The sequence below is a fragment of the Palaemon carinicauda genome, chromosome 5 (assembly GCF_036898095.1).
Source record: "Palaemon carinicauda isolate YSFRI2023 chromosome 5, ASM3689809v2, whole genome shotgun sequence".
Lineage (NCBI taxonomy): Eukaryota > Metazoa > Arthropoda > Malacostraca > Decapoda > Palaemonidae > Palaemon > Palaemon carinicauda.
This window is the reverse complement of record NC_090729.1, coordinates 71,735,868-71,749,804: the sequence shown is the minus strand read 5'-3', so window position 1 is coordinate 71,749,804 and position 13,937 is coordinate 71,735,868. Positions and strand designations below refer to the sequence as shown.

At 34.7% G+C, this 13,937-nt stretch overlaps 1 protein-coding gene across 4 annotated transcripts in view; it reads left to right on the top strand.

Moving 5' to 3' along the window:
- Positions 1-13,577, top strand: part of Mtp (microsomal triacylglycerol transfer protein) — a 278,389-nt gene extending 264,812 nt beyond the window's left edge. For all 4 annotated transcript variants that reach the window (XM_068373770.1, XM_068373769.1, XM_068373767.1 and 1 more), the window contains 3 exons: positions 9,308-9,462; positions 10,609-10,753; positions 11,013-13,577. In XM_068373770.1, the coding sequence (XP_068229871.1) occupies positions 9,308-9,462; positions 10,609-10,753; positions 11,013-11,180 (468 nt within the window). In that variant the 3' untranslated portion in view covers positions 11,181-13,577. The remainder of the gene's footprint in view (positions 1-9,307; positions 9,463-10,608; positions 10,754-11,012) is intronic.
- The last annotated feature ends 360 nt before the right edge of the window (positions 13,578-13,937 follow it).

Here is a 13,937-nt window from a genome sequence, read left to right as displayed (position 1 = left end):
CGCCAGTCTGGTCGTATGTTGGACGCTGACAGTCAAAGTTGATCCTTTCAACAAGTTGTCCCATTTTCGCGGTCTGGGGGACGCGTGACTATCACTCATGCGGACGCATGCTACACGCGCACAACTCTCGGCAAATAGTTAAGTCTTTCCGTCAATGACCGGACGCTATGCTGTCGCCTCCACGCAGCACGCTGTAGATTTACAACAAGCAGGACACACACACAGCGCTGTATCCACACGACAAGGTGAACGCATACAGCAAACTGACACCTTATGGCAATGCAAGCACATGCGACATTATGGTCGCATGCTAGACGCATACAGTCAAGTCATTTTTTTCACAGCAGTATAAACAGACTATTGTCTCTCCTTCGCGTCTCTCTGGCCTCGCAGCTAATGCTCCCTCGTGTCAAGCTTTGGCTTCAAGTATGTTGAACACTCGCTGATTACAGATGATCAGGTCTTAGCCTCACAGCATGAGGTTCACGTTGTTGATGCTTCTTTTCAACAAGCCTAGATTTAATATCGGTTTCTTGCGACCGATATGGACGCGTTTTGGGAGGCGGTTCTAGATCCTGATTCTCTCTCATGACATGTTGAGTGTAGGCAGCATGCTGGAACCATACTGGACTCATGCTGGAACCATGCTGGGTGCATGCTGGAAGCATGTCATTAGTCTTTTTCCCCGTGTCAGGATCACGAACGCTATATTTTAAACCATCAAGCTTTAGGTCTAGCTGCCTCCAGTATTTCGGAAAACCCCTAAGATCTAGAGGGTTGTTCGAAGGAGACAGCTGAGGCTATCGCTTGTGCAAAGGACATTTGCCTCAAGGTTTTCAACCCAATTAGGGTGTTTTATGGAGTGGTGTAGAGCTAAAGCCGGCTCTTCATTTGGTAACTCTAACACAAGTGGCCTATTTCTTCTTAAACCTTAGATAAAACACATTTTTTCCTCCTCGACTATCAAAGGGTACAGGAGTATGCAGGCAGCTGTCTTCAGACGCAGAAGATTGGATCTATCAAATAGAGACCTTATAGATCTTCTCGGATCATTTGAGATGACTTGGAGACGTCAGCAAGGTGTGCCAGCCTGAAATTTAGGGTTCGTTTCTGGAGTTTCGCGGTAGTGACAGATCCAAGCCTTTACACTTGGTTTCTTTTTAAGGCCTAACTTTGGAGACTTTCTGAGTAAGTCTACCATAGTTGAGAGTCAGTGAAGTTCACTCTTTTAGCCAGGACATGGACTTCACAATGGTTAAGCCATAGGTATTTCGCAACCTGGATTCTTGGTCATTAACAAACATCCTTCTCATCCGTAGCCTAAATCTTTCGGGATCACTATCCTCTCGAATTTGGTTTGTGATGGGCTGTGAAGACTTTTTTGCCCGATTAAAACGATGAAGTCTTATCGGGACAGGAACAAAAACGATGAAGTCTTATCGGGACAGGAACAAAGAAGTTAAGAGTCTATTTATGACTCGGGTGCACGGTCAAGAAGCCTGCGCTATCTATGTCTAAAACACACTATCATCTCGTATAGACTTTAATTACAAAGGTTCTTTCACATGGTTGGGTGACAGATCATAAGATGTTGAAAGAGGAAAGACTCACGAAGTTAAAGTTGTAGAAACTTCTGTAACTTTTAAACTAAACTGTTCTCTGCAAAGCATCGCTCATACAGCCTTGTGAAGGGGTAATCCTGTATTTGCCTTGCATTACTTTTACTGTATCCAGTCTCTTTATGAAGACGTCTACGTTTTGGGATCACTCGTAACAACGAGTACAGTAGTAGGTGAAACATCCTCCACTACATTTCCCTAAATTCCTAGTACCCCTGTTCTTCTCTTGGAACTGTTATATATATTTTTTATGATTGTACGTGAAGATTGGTCGACAATCTTCCGCAATCTTTTACCTAGTTAGATGGTCATTTTTTTCCTAGAGAGCGCCCGGAACAAGGGTATTAGTTGAGGTCCTGTCATGTTATTGGTGGTTGTACCGTTTGACAGCTCCTAGAGATCATCAGCCCCGAGTGGATCACTGGATCTCAAGGATAGCAGACAAAATGAGGCAGAGCATTGCTGTCAGCTTCCTTATCAGGTGAGAACCGCTTAAGTTGTTTATGTAACTCTTAAGTGAATTTGCAATGATGCAGCTGTCTCTGACCCGCCACCAATGGGTGTCAATCAGCCATTATATAACCAGCGGGTAAGTTTTATATTTAAAAATTATATTTTCATAATAAAATAAATTTTTGAATATACTTACCCACTGGTTTTATAAGTTTTAGACCCACCCTCCTCCCCTCTAGAGACCATGGGGCATGGAAAATCTGAATTAGTTGAGTATAGTTCTACCTGTAGTACCGCAAGGGCGCTGGGGTACACCTGGCATATCTGCGCTAAACCGCGCGCGAGATTTTGAATTTCCTGCCGAGGCGTCAGGGACTTTAGCCATTATATAACCAGTGGGTAAGTACATTCAAAAATGTATTTTATAAAGATATCTTGAGGTAAATCCAGAAAAAAACCAGCGAAATTCACACACAAGGTAAAATACGGCTATCAAATTGCGTGCTAAAAAAGGAGTGACGTCACTGGCGTGGGATTGCTAGTAGTAGTGGGATGTTGAACGGCACCTCACTGTTCGGGGATTATGACAGGAGACATCTAAATGGTGCGAGGCCTCTGGTTGTGAATTATCACGCCCCAGTATTATATCGACACCTTATATAGGTGAGCGAGCTGGGTTCAACCTGGCATCCCTATGCAATTTTTTCTCTGGTAATATATAGCAGTTATATACCTTAGAAATGGTGCTAAAGGAGCATTTCACTGGGCGGCACGGGTCTCTCGCCCAGAAATAGATTTTTCCTTCGTCAAAATCCCTTTTTTAACTGCTATTGTTTCGTAGAAAAATTGGATGAACCTTATCAGAGGTATCGCACTTCTTTGGCAGTAAGAGAAAATCATTGCATTTGAAGTGAATGTAATGATTCTTGCTTCCAGATTAGAAGGATATAAACATTGGAAGACATTGTATTGTACACTTCATAATCCAATCCAATACATTCAAGAGAAAATGGCATCTTAAACTTATTTTTTTGTTACTGATCACCATCTGAAGAACATTCCGAATAGAAATTATCAGGTTTTGATTATATGACCTGAAATACTTAATTTCTGATGGAATGCTAAATAATTCACAAGTTTGTCTGTAAATGTTTTGGTTTTCTATTTTGTGAAATAGAATTGATATCATATTAGATTTAATGCTAAAACTAATTAATTTTTGTGGCAAGAAGTTACTAGAGTTACACAGAAGAGGGATAGGATACTAGGTTACAGTAAATCATTAAAATCCACACGTAATTGTATAGTATTTACCTTATGATCAGATTCTGAAGTCACCCTTGACCAGTGTATGAATGTTGCAGCGTTTATGCATAGTTTGGCAAAAATTCCTGAAATTATAGTGTTTTAATCCAACCATAGTAAACTTTATGAAACTATCCTAGGGTTTGCTAAGAGAATTTATGAAATTGAAGAATCCAGAAGTTTTATATAAAATTGTTGGAAGGAGATTGAAAGAAATAAATTGTGGTATTCATTTTAAGAATGAGTATTCAGTTTGAGACACCAAAGCAGAGAATAATAAAATATTCTTAGAGATTTAGGTCAATTCAGTATACATGTTGGTAGACATGTCTTGATGAAGTTTAGAATCAAAACCATGAAAGCTATGCGTAATGTCCTGGAAATATGAATTATGTTTACAGTATAACATTCAGTATTGTATACAGTAGTTGTAAGTGGAGTGTTTTTTATTTAAAGTAAATTTAGATTTTATTAACCTTAAGATAGTTTTTTTTTACGCCACCCAAGAGTGTAAAAATATTTGAGAAAAAGGACTTGTAATTTTGGTAAAATAGAATTATATATACAGTAATACCTTGACATAAGTGTCCCAACATACGAAAAATTTTGAGATGCGAGGAAAGTTACGAGCAAATTTTTGTCCCGAGATACGAGGATACGAGACGGTTCCCTATGCGGCCACTCGGTGGCCGAGTGTGCGAGAGGCTCCTCACGAGGACAGCATCGCTCGCTCTTTCCTGACGGATCTCCGTCGCGTAAAGTTATCTCCGAGCATCGGCTGTAGTGTTTGCATTTTTTATGTTTTTTGCGTTAATCAGTACAGAATTACTGTAAGTGAATAAGCAATGGTTCCAAAGCAAGCGAGTGCAAACAAGGGTAATGAAAAGAAAAAGCGTATCATGAAAATAGAGATAAAGCATGAAATACAGTAATCGAATAACATGAGTGGTGTACGAGTGGCTGAGCTAGCTTGCCAATATGAGAGGAGTACAACAACAATGTGTACCATCCTCAAACAGAAGGATGCTGTAAAGAAGGAAATCAGAGACATGTTAGCGAAGTGGCAGGAGTTTTCTGATTTTATGGAAAAGAGGCACCCGGACAAGTGGGCGTGTGGTTGTGCGTTAGCCTTTTGTGACGACACTTGTGTACGTCATTTTCGTAACCTTTTGAAAGGGAGACAAAAGCAAACATCCTAGATAGGTTCCTTTTAAAATGCCCGGCAAAAAGTGAAGATGGTAGAGAGTCAAAAAGCGAGGAGGCAAAAAGAGCCAAGCTGGAAGAAGAAAAGTAAAACAATGAAAATGAAAGCAAATTCAGAATTAAGTTTAGTGTAATGTAAGATTAACGTTTGTTTTTAAGGGTGTGTACTGTAAGCTAATTTCATTTAAATTAGATTTAAAGATTAAGTTATATTACGTAGTGTTACAAAAGTGTGGCGCACCGAATGTGTTGCCGTCAAGTCTCTCTCCTCCCCTTTCTCTCTCCCTCCTCCTCCGCACAACACCGCCGTTAGCCGCTACCGTCTGTCTCGAAGGTAAGAACTCCATAATAATGTCACATTTTATTGCAGATCATAACCAGCACATAGGTATTTGTTATTTTGTGAGTGTAGGTTGTGAATTAGAATATTTAAAAAATGTTCTTCCACTGTAATATACAGTTTTTTGGTGTTTTTTCAGACGGTGGGAACGGTTTTTTTTTTTTTTTTTATGGGGAAAAAATGATCCAAGATACGAGCAAATTAACATACGAGCTCGGGTCCCAGAACGCATTAAGCTCGTATCTCAAGGTATTACTGCATTGTATATTAATTGTACTTTGTCTATGGTTTATTACTGTAATTTAATTTCACAGAATTATAGAGACATAGGAGCGTTATATATATGATATATACTGTACATATATTATATATGATATATATATGATATATACTGCACATATATTATATATGATGTATATATATAATTTATGATATACTGTATATATATATATACATATATATATATATATATATATATATATATGTATATATATATATATATATATATATGTATATATATATATATATATATGTATGTATATATATATATATATATATATATATATATATATATATATATATATATATATATATATATACAGTGAACCCTCGTTTATCGCGGTAGATAGGTTCCAGACGCGGGCGCGATAGGTGAAAATCCGCGAAGTATTGACACCATATTTACCTATTTATTTAACATGTATATTCGGACTTTTAAAACCTTCCCTTGTACGTAGTACTGTTAACAAACTACCCTTTAATGTACAGAACACTTAATGCATGTACTACAGTACCCTAAACTAAAACAGGCACAAATATTAAAGGTGATTTTATATCATGCGTTTCCTAAACACCTAAAAAGCACGATAAAAAATGGCAACCAATGTTTTGTTTACGTTTATCTCTGATCATAATGAAGAAACAAACTCATTTAGTGTACTGTACACATATATGTATAGGTTAGTTTTTGCATCGATTATATTGATGTATACAGTATGTTGATTTTGTTATTACCAATGTTTTACTTAATTTTCCTTAGGACTTCCAAATGAAATGTTTTTCTTTATGACGCCACCTGAAACGACGGCGTCATAAAGTACGCTCAGTAAACAACCACGCTCAGAACAAAGAAGGCATTTAACGCGCATGATGAAAGTGATAAATAATGATATTTACAGTAAAAGCATTTACAAAATATGTTATTACAAATATTATTTACCGTATCTATATAAAATCATACAGTACATACTGTACGTAGCAAAGCAGGAAAACAATTTACGAGAGAGAGAGAGAGAGAGAGAGAGAGAGAGAGAGAGAGAGAGAGATTGTTTTACGTACGTAAATGTAAATTTTAAACAAAAAAAATATGATAGGCTTTTAAAACCTTCCCTTTAACTTAATGCATACAGTACTAAACTATAAAACAGACACAAATATTAAAATGTTTAAGTAAAAAATAAAGATTGTTACTGTACTCACCACGAAAGAAGTTCAAGAAAAACTTGAATGATGATGGCGATGAATTTGCTGCACAGTAGAAATGATGATGATGAAGCTGATGATGTCTTCTACTGTGCAGCCAATAATAGTATTTTACGTCTCTTCAGACGGAGGTGTCTTTTCCTGGGACACCTCTTCAACTTCTTCCTGAGACACTTCTTCAATTTCTTCTGAGGGCATTGTGATCGGAAGTTGCTGCCGCTGCTTCTTCTTTCGCAAGAGCATCCTGTAGGGAGCCATGTGTTCATCGATCTTGGTGCAGAATTGTACAGAACGAACCATATCCTCGTCCCACTCTTGCGACATTTCTTTCACCTCATTCGCAAGCTTGCAGAGCTTGGCAAGCCGTTCTAATGTTAAGACCGTTTCTTCGACATTTTCTTGGAACTCTTCCTGTGTTTCACTGTCTTCACTGCCCGATTTCGTCAGGTCTTCGAGGTCTGCGGCCGCGTAACTTCTACTGTCTTTTAACATAGTATCGAGAAGCGTCACCTTCTCAGCAATCGTCATCATCTTTCGGTGCTGTTTAGGCTCACTACCAGCCTTAGTAGAAGCAGAAGGCTTGGGAGGCATTGTACAGTAGGGTTTAACAGAAAGTTCAACAAAAAGTTCAACTTAAAACAGTCACGCACAGCACAGATTAAAGTTCACAATTAACAACGTCAACACAGCGATACAGCGGGAGACAAAGTGACCGCGGAAAGAGATGCTGCGGGTTGGAGAAGCGGTCAAAACACCAATCAGAGGCTAGATTACAAAACTTGAGTTCTGATTCGTCATCTATCAGCGCTTGAACCAATCACAACCCGTCTTACAGTACTATGATGCGTTGGTTACCAACTCATAGAAGATGCCCCGCGCATACTGAACGTACGTAGATTAAGTACAATACCGTAATAATAATAAATAATGATAATAATAATAACAATAATAATTTTATTAACAACAACAACAATAATAATAATAATAACAATAATAATAATACAGCTTTACGTACGCTATTTTACGCCTCTCTCTCTCTCTCTCTCTCTCTCTCTCTCTCTCTCTCTCTCTCTCTCGTACGCTTATTCGAAATGTGATTTTTGCAACAAAGAATATTATTGGATGCAGTACTACGTACGTATACATACAAAAGATTCATGGAAAAGAAGCATATCCATTACAGTACACACCATTCTAATATGGTATGACTGCATCTGATTTGCGTTTCATGTTCGATTTAATTTTACTACGTACTGTATACAGTACTGAATTATCGTATGATCACATTCTCTTTTCGTGTTTTATTTCTTTCTGTGCTTAATTATATGTCATATGTAATGCAATGAACAATCAGTAAGAGCAGATATTACTAATTACAGTATTAATGGAATTACAGGTAACGAAATATCGTATTTGGGGTCTTCAGATATTGCGGTATTTTCGAAATTTCCGGAAAATCCGCGATATGTATATATATATGGGTTATGGAAAAACCCCGCGAAGTGGTGAATCCGCGATTGTCGAACCGCGAAGTAGCGAGGGTTCACTGTATGTGTGTATGTATGTATGTATGTATATATATGATATATTAATATATATATATATATATATATATATATATATATATATATATATATATATATATATATATATATATATATATATTGTGTATGTATATATATATATATATATATATATATATATATATATATTAATGTATGTATATATATATATATATATATATATATATATATATATATATATATATATATATATATATATATATATATATATAATGTATGTACATATATGCATGTATATATGAGATACTACCACTAGAGAGTTACGTCATATTTTGACTGGGCAGACAGTACTACATTGGATCCTTTTCTCTGGTTACGGTTCATTTTATCATTTCCTACACATACACCGAATATTCGGGCCTATTCTTTACATATTCTCCTCCGTTCTCATACAGCTGAGAACACTGAGATTACCAAACAATTCTTTTTTAACCAAGGGGTTACTGCATTGTAATTATTCAGTGGCCACTTTCCTTTTGCTGATGATAGAAGAGACTATTTAGCTATGGTAAGTTTCATAGCCTCTGTACCCTGGCCTTCCTCTGTCTTGGGTTAGAGTTCTTTTCCTTGAGGGTACAATTGGGCACACTATTCTATCTAATTTCTCTTCCTCTTTTTTTGTTAAGTTCATTTAGTTTATACAGGATATATTTATTTTAATGTTTTTATAATTCTTTTGATGTTACCAGAAGGTTAATGTCTTTTAGTCTTTCCTGAAGTAAAAGATAGAAAATTAAATTTTCTGCTAAAAAGTTTTAGGGGCTAGAGCCCCCTTACTCCTTCACCTTTAAACTACTATAGTACTGAAAAGTAAACCTGTGTGTGGACAAATGTATGAGTAGTCTATTCTTAAATTGCAAAGTTTTTTACAACACAGTTCATATTTGTAGCTATTTTGCTTTATTTCTAATATTATTGTACATAGGTTATAGTAGAATAAAGTTATTTATAGTTAATGAATCCAAAAAATGGAAACGTAACTTATGCCTTACAAGGTGCACTACAAATAATTTTGATATTTTGTTGTAAGTTGTCCCTTTTATTCCACATCTGCATTGCTACAAGCCTTTTAGTTCTCATCTCATCTTTGATATTGTTTTTTAACGACATACCAACTAAACATGTTTCTTGGAACATATTGAGTTATAGATGATGGAAGGTTTTATGATACAGCTATATATGTGCTGATGGAAGGATTTGTAATACAGTAATGTATATGCCAATAAAAGGTTTCAATATAGTATCCAGTGCTGTATGTGTACTTTTAGTTGATATTGAATCTGTGAACTTTTAATGCTATTTTAATCTTTAACTTATTTCAGGGTTCCTTTCTTCTCCAAGATCATAGTCAAATCCTACCATTACAAAATGGCATGAACGCAGAATTGCTTCTAAATGGAGCCATATCGTATGACTTCTCAGGGCAGGTTCAAATCTCCTTGTGGAACCGCAATGCTCGCAGTCTTGTGGAAGTAGGGTAAGTTGGAAGTAAAGTTGAAAGTAGAGTACACGTGGTACCTAGATGAGTGTATTAATTAAATTGCCTAGTTGAAATAATTAAATACTCCTCAGAAATTGTCGAACCTGCATCCAAGAAGTAAAGTTAAATCTTCTTATAATTTATGAAAATAGTTTTGATTTGATATGTCAATTTCTTTTCCTCATTCCAAATGTTGAGTGTTTGTTTGTATTGTTTGTATGTGCTTGAAGTATATTGCTGTCATATTTGGGATATATGTTTTTGGTGTTGTATCTTCCTAGAGAGAGAGAGAGAGAGAGAGAGAGAGAGAGAGAGAGAGAGAGAGAGAGAGAGAGAGAGAGATAGAGAGAGAGAGTGAGAGAGTGAGAGTGAGAGTGTGTGTGTGATTTGATAACCTCTAATTCTCTTGAACTTCTTATATAGCTAACAAGCAATTTTGCCACTGTTCAGTTGAGAGTATTTTTGGTATTCGTTATAGTCAGCTTTTTTTTTTAACATATTTATAGGAATAAACCTAAGGTACATTTTCAAGGATTTTCTTTTCTGTTAGAATCAAATTTGGAGATTCATTTTACTCCTGTTTTCGCTGACGTAAAAAATAAACCTTTTTTCTTTTCTTCTACTGTAAAAGGCAAGGGTGTTTCATTAGTTAAGTCCACCCTTTCCTTTTAGATTTTTTGGTTTAGGCTTGATAGGAATGGGTGGCCATACCATTGGTCTGCACTTGAATTAAATACTGTTTAGAAATAAATACAAAAGGAAATTAATGTTTTTCCATTGCTGGTTCTGATAAGTGTCTCTGTTGATTTTGTTTTTCTTATGGTTTTAATTGGTTTTATTCTTATTTCTGAAGGTAATGATAGGAAGTTTAGGCATTTTTGCCAGATAATTAAATTATAAGAGCAATGAACTGAGTTTTGTCTTTGGTCAACACTTTTACAATAAATAATTTTATAAGTAAGCATGATCATGTAAATTGTTTGTGTTCCTATATGTGTTTTATCCAAATTATTTGAATTTTTTTTTTTTTATATTTGAATGAGTTCTTTATTTTACTATCCTTTTTTCTTAAGCTTTACAGTACAGTAAAGTCCTGCTATATTTTCTAATAAGGCACTTTGGTAATATCTCTATTTATTTCAGTGCTTCTATGGTAATGCAAGGTGTTGCTCGTGTGGACAACTCTTTCGTTCAGTCATTGATAGAATTTAACACAGGAGGACAAGCTCAACTTAATTTTATCACAGATCTTGATTTTTATGATGAAATAATGATGTGCTTAAAAATGGTAAGTAATTTCAGTTTTTTTTTTTTTTTAAATAGAGATTTTTAATGTACAGCACAGTATGTTACTTTTCATATGGAGTTAAAATTATAATCTTTCTTTTTGAAATACAGTATTTTGATAAGTACAATGTTGTGGTTTGTAATTATTCGCGGCCTGTTGAATACTTTACTATATACTGATGAAAGGTAGTAAAAGTTATTTTTTCTAGCCGTGTTTTGGGTTACTAAGTTTAGACATGATTTTACGTTTCCCCTTTTAGGTGCAGCCAGATATGAATATTGTGACTAGCGTTCGTAAGCTGGAACGTCTTCCGGGCACCAATTATGTTTTACGAAAGTATAAGAGAAAATCCTCCCCAGTGCCGGGGAAAACTTACGTTATGAATAAGAAAAATACAGAATTGTGTACTAAAATGTTTAAGAAATAATAATAGTGTCCCCATAGGTTTTTAATATTTAAAAGTTTTTATTATATAGATATTTTTGTGTACAGAAATATTTTTAGAAGATACTTGAGGAATAAAAGATGAGAATAGATTTGAATTTTATGTAAATATTGGTATGCTTTCTTGTAAATTGTATTTTGTATACCAGAATCTTAAGAGGTTTATTTTGAAGATTATGTAAAACATTGTTTCATTTTAGATTGGTCTCAAAATATACCAGCCTTAACAGATCAAGTAAGTGAGTGTGAAAAGTCAGTAGCATGTATGTTTAGTATTTTTCTAGGACTTAGAATTTCTTGTGGTTGTGTAAATTTATTCCCCTTTTTGTGCACTTTATCAAGATATTGTTTTCAATAACATGAATTATGGTCCTTGCCTGTGAATTTAAAAGATTAAGTTAAAAAAATCTTTTAAGGCAAACGTTTTAATTAAGTATTGTTGGTTCGGTATAGTTCCTCTTGTTTACAAATTTGCAAAGTACTGTACAGTATATAACATGGATGTGATTAGCTAAGTGAACACTATTCAGGTTGCATATTGAATGGAGCTTTTTATAGATTTTTAAAGTATAGTGAACTAGAAAACTCTATTTTTTCTTAGGCAATTTTAGTTTGTGCTCCAGTGTATGTCATAAAAATTTACTTTTTCATTACTGAACTGGTTTCATCAGCATTGATGGTTGTAATTTTCTTTTCCTTTTTTTTTTTTTACTGAAGTGTTTTTCCATTCAATAAAAAGGGAGGAGAACATTGCCCTGATTGCCTTTTGTTTATACAGAACAACTCCTTTTGAAGTAACTATAAAGCAAAATATAATTGAAAATTTAAATTTTCATGATCATTGTGTATGGTTTTAAGTTTTTGAATATCTTTTCAATACTTTGATATTGTAAAAGTGGCAGTATGCATCGCAGGATATGTCTCTGTACAAGTATGGTGAGTTACCCGACTTTGACATTATATTATGCACACCACTATTTAACGTGATGGCATGGGATCACAAAATGCTATCATAAAATGATTTCTTTTTATTTCCAAGTGAAATTTACTTCCCAGTAATTTCAATACCTTAGTGCAATGAAAACCATTTGTTCATATCAATTTGCTGCTCTCGTAGTGAAAAGATTATTTTCCATATATCTCCATCCTAGAAAAGAAACGATAAATGGGTTAAGCTAAATTGCTCTCTGAAAACAGCGCTCAATGAACACCACTAGATGTTGCTCTTTAGAAGTTACATACTACTGAAGTCTTTGTGCACTCGGATACATTTAATGATTTTCTTCTGATGTGAAAAAAGTTTTAGGTGGTTATTTTAAGACTGGTTTCCTTCAACATATCCTTGATACGATTATTAGATATTCTTTTGTAAAGTGGCATTATAAAAACTTGTCAAGTGTGTAATTATATAAAGTTTAATATTTTTTTTTTATTCTCGGTGTTCCATGCATGTTATTGAGTGAGTATTACCATGTTATTGATATGTAATTTATGGATAAGGCAAATTTCTCAGTTTCGAAGATGCCAACTAAAGAAGTTTCTTATAAAGATAAATTTGTACCTTTGAATTTAAGGGCATTTTATTCGTTGTACTTTGTTTTACGTTTTACGCATTATTAAGCAGAGGTTTGGAACAGGTTACAAGACTTATTTGCTCTATGGCTGTGTTGAAGAGGATTGCTAGAGTAGATGGTATCAAAAGAAAAAAAATTATATAGCCAGTGAACTGTGATATTTATTGTTAAAATAATTCCTCTTAGAGGCTTTTTCAAAGCAGAAGTTGATATTTCCTTAGGGGATCTTCCAACCGGTTGGTAAGAATTCCATCTCAGGGACCAACTCTTACTCATATATCATATTCCTCAAACTAAAAAGGTTTGTGTCAATTTAACACCGGAAAGCATGTAATTACTTTGTGCTGTCTTTTCTGGAAATTGTTTTGAAAGTAAATTAACACACTGAACTTTGCTTCAATTGCACTTCTTCTCTCTAGTGTGAACAAGTTTTAGGAAGTTGAATGTGGAATTATGTTGTTATTTAATAGACTTTTTATCATTCCATTTATCATACAATTTGAGCTTTAATAGTAAATTTCCAGTATTCTTGGGATTATTTATTAATGTGAAAGTGTTTACGGCCAAATATCTTAGTAGGCACTCCAATGCTCATATGTTTGATATAAAAGAAATCACTTGTGCCAATCATAGACTCTCTATAAGTGAATGTATTTTAGGATTTGTGAAAACTGGAACAAATTGAAACTGTGACAAACAAAAGAGGTAGCTGTGCATTAAATGTACATTGTTGTGCAGATGTCTGGAATTATTGTCTTGGACATTTGGAATTTGTTGTTTGTTTTTAAATAAAGAAAATAAATTCATGACTGGCTTTTATTATGCTTTTAAGTTAGCTTTTTGAAATTTTATGTTTTATCTGTAGAATAGGAAGCAAGCAATAAATGAGTATGGGAAAGAAGAGCAAAATTATGAACTGCAATTATGAAATCAGGAATAAAATAGCAAATCTGGAGAGGAATAGACCTATTATTCTGAATGAAAATATTAATGACAATGCGTATTTATATTCCTAGTGATATCAGCGCTCCTCATGCAGTGCTGTTTAAAGAGTTCCTTTACTTATGGTCTTTGCAGAATTCATTTGACCCCTAGCTGCACATGCTTTATATCCTTCTCCTTTACCTCTGTTCCTTCCTTTCTTCTTGCTGTCCAACCTCTTCTAA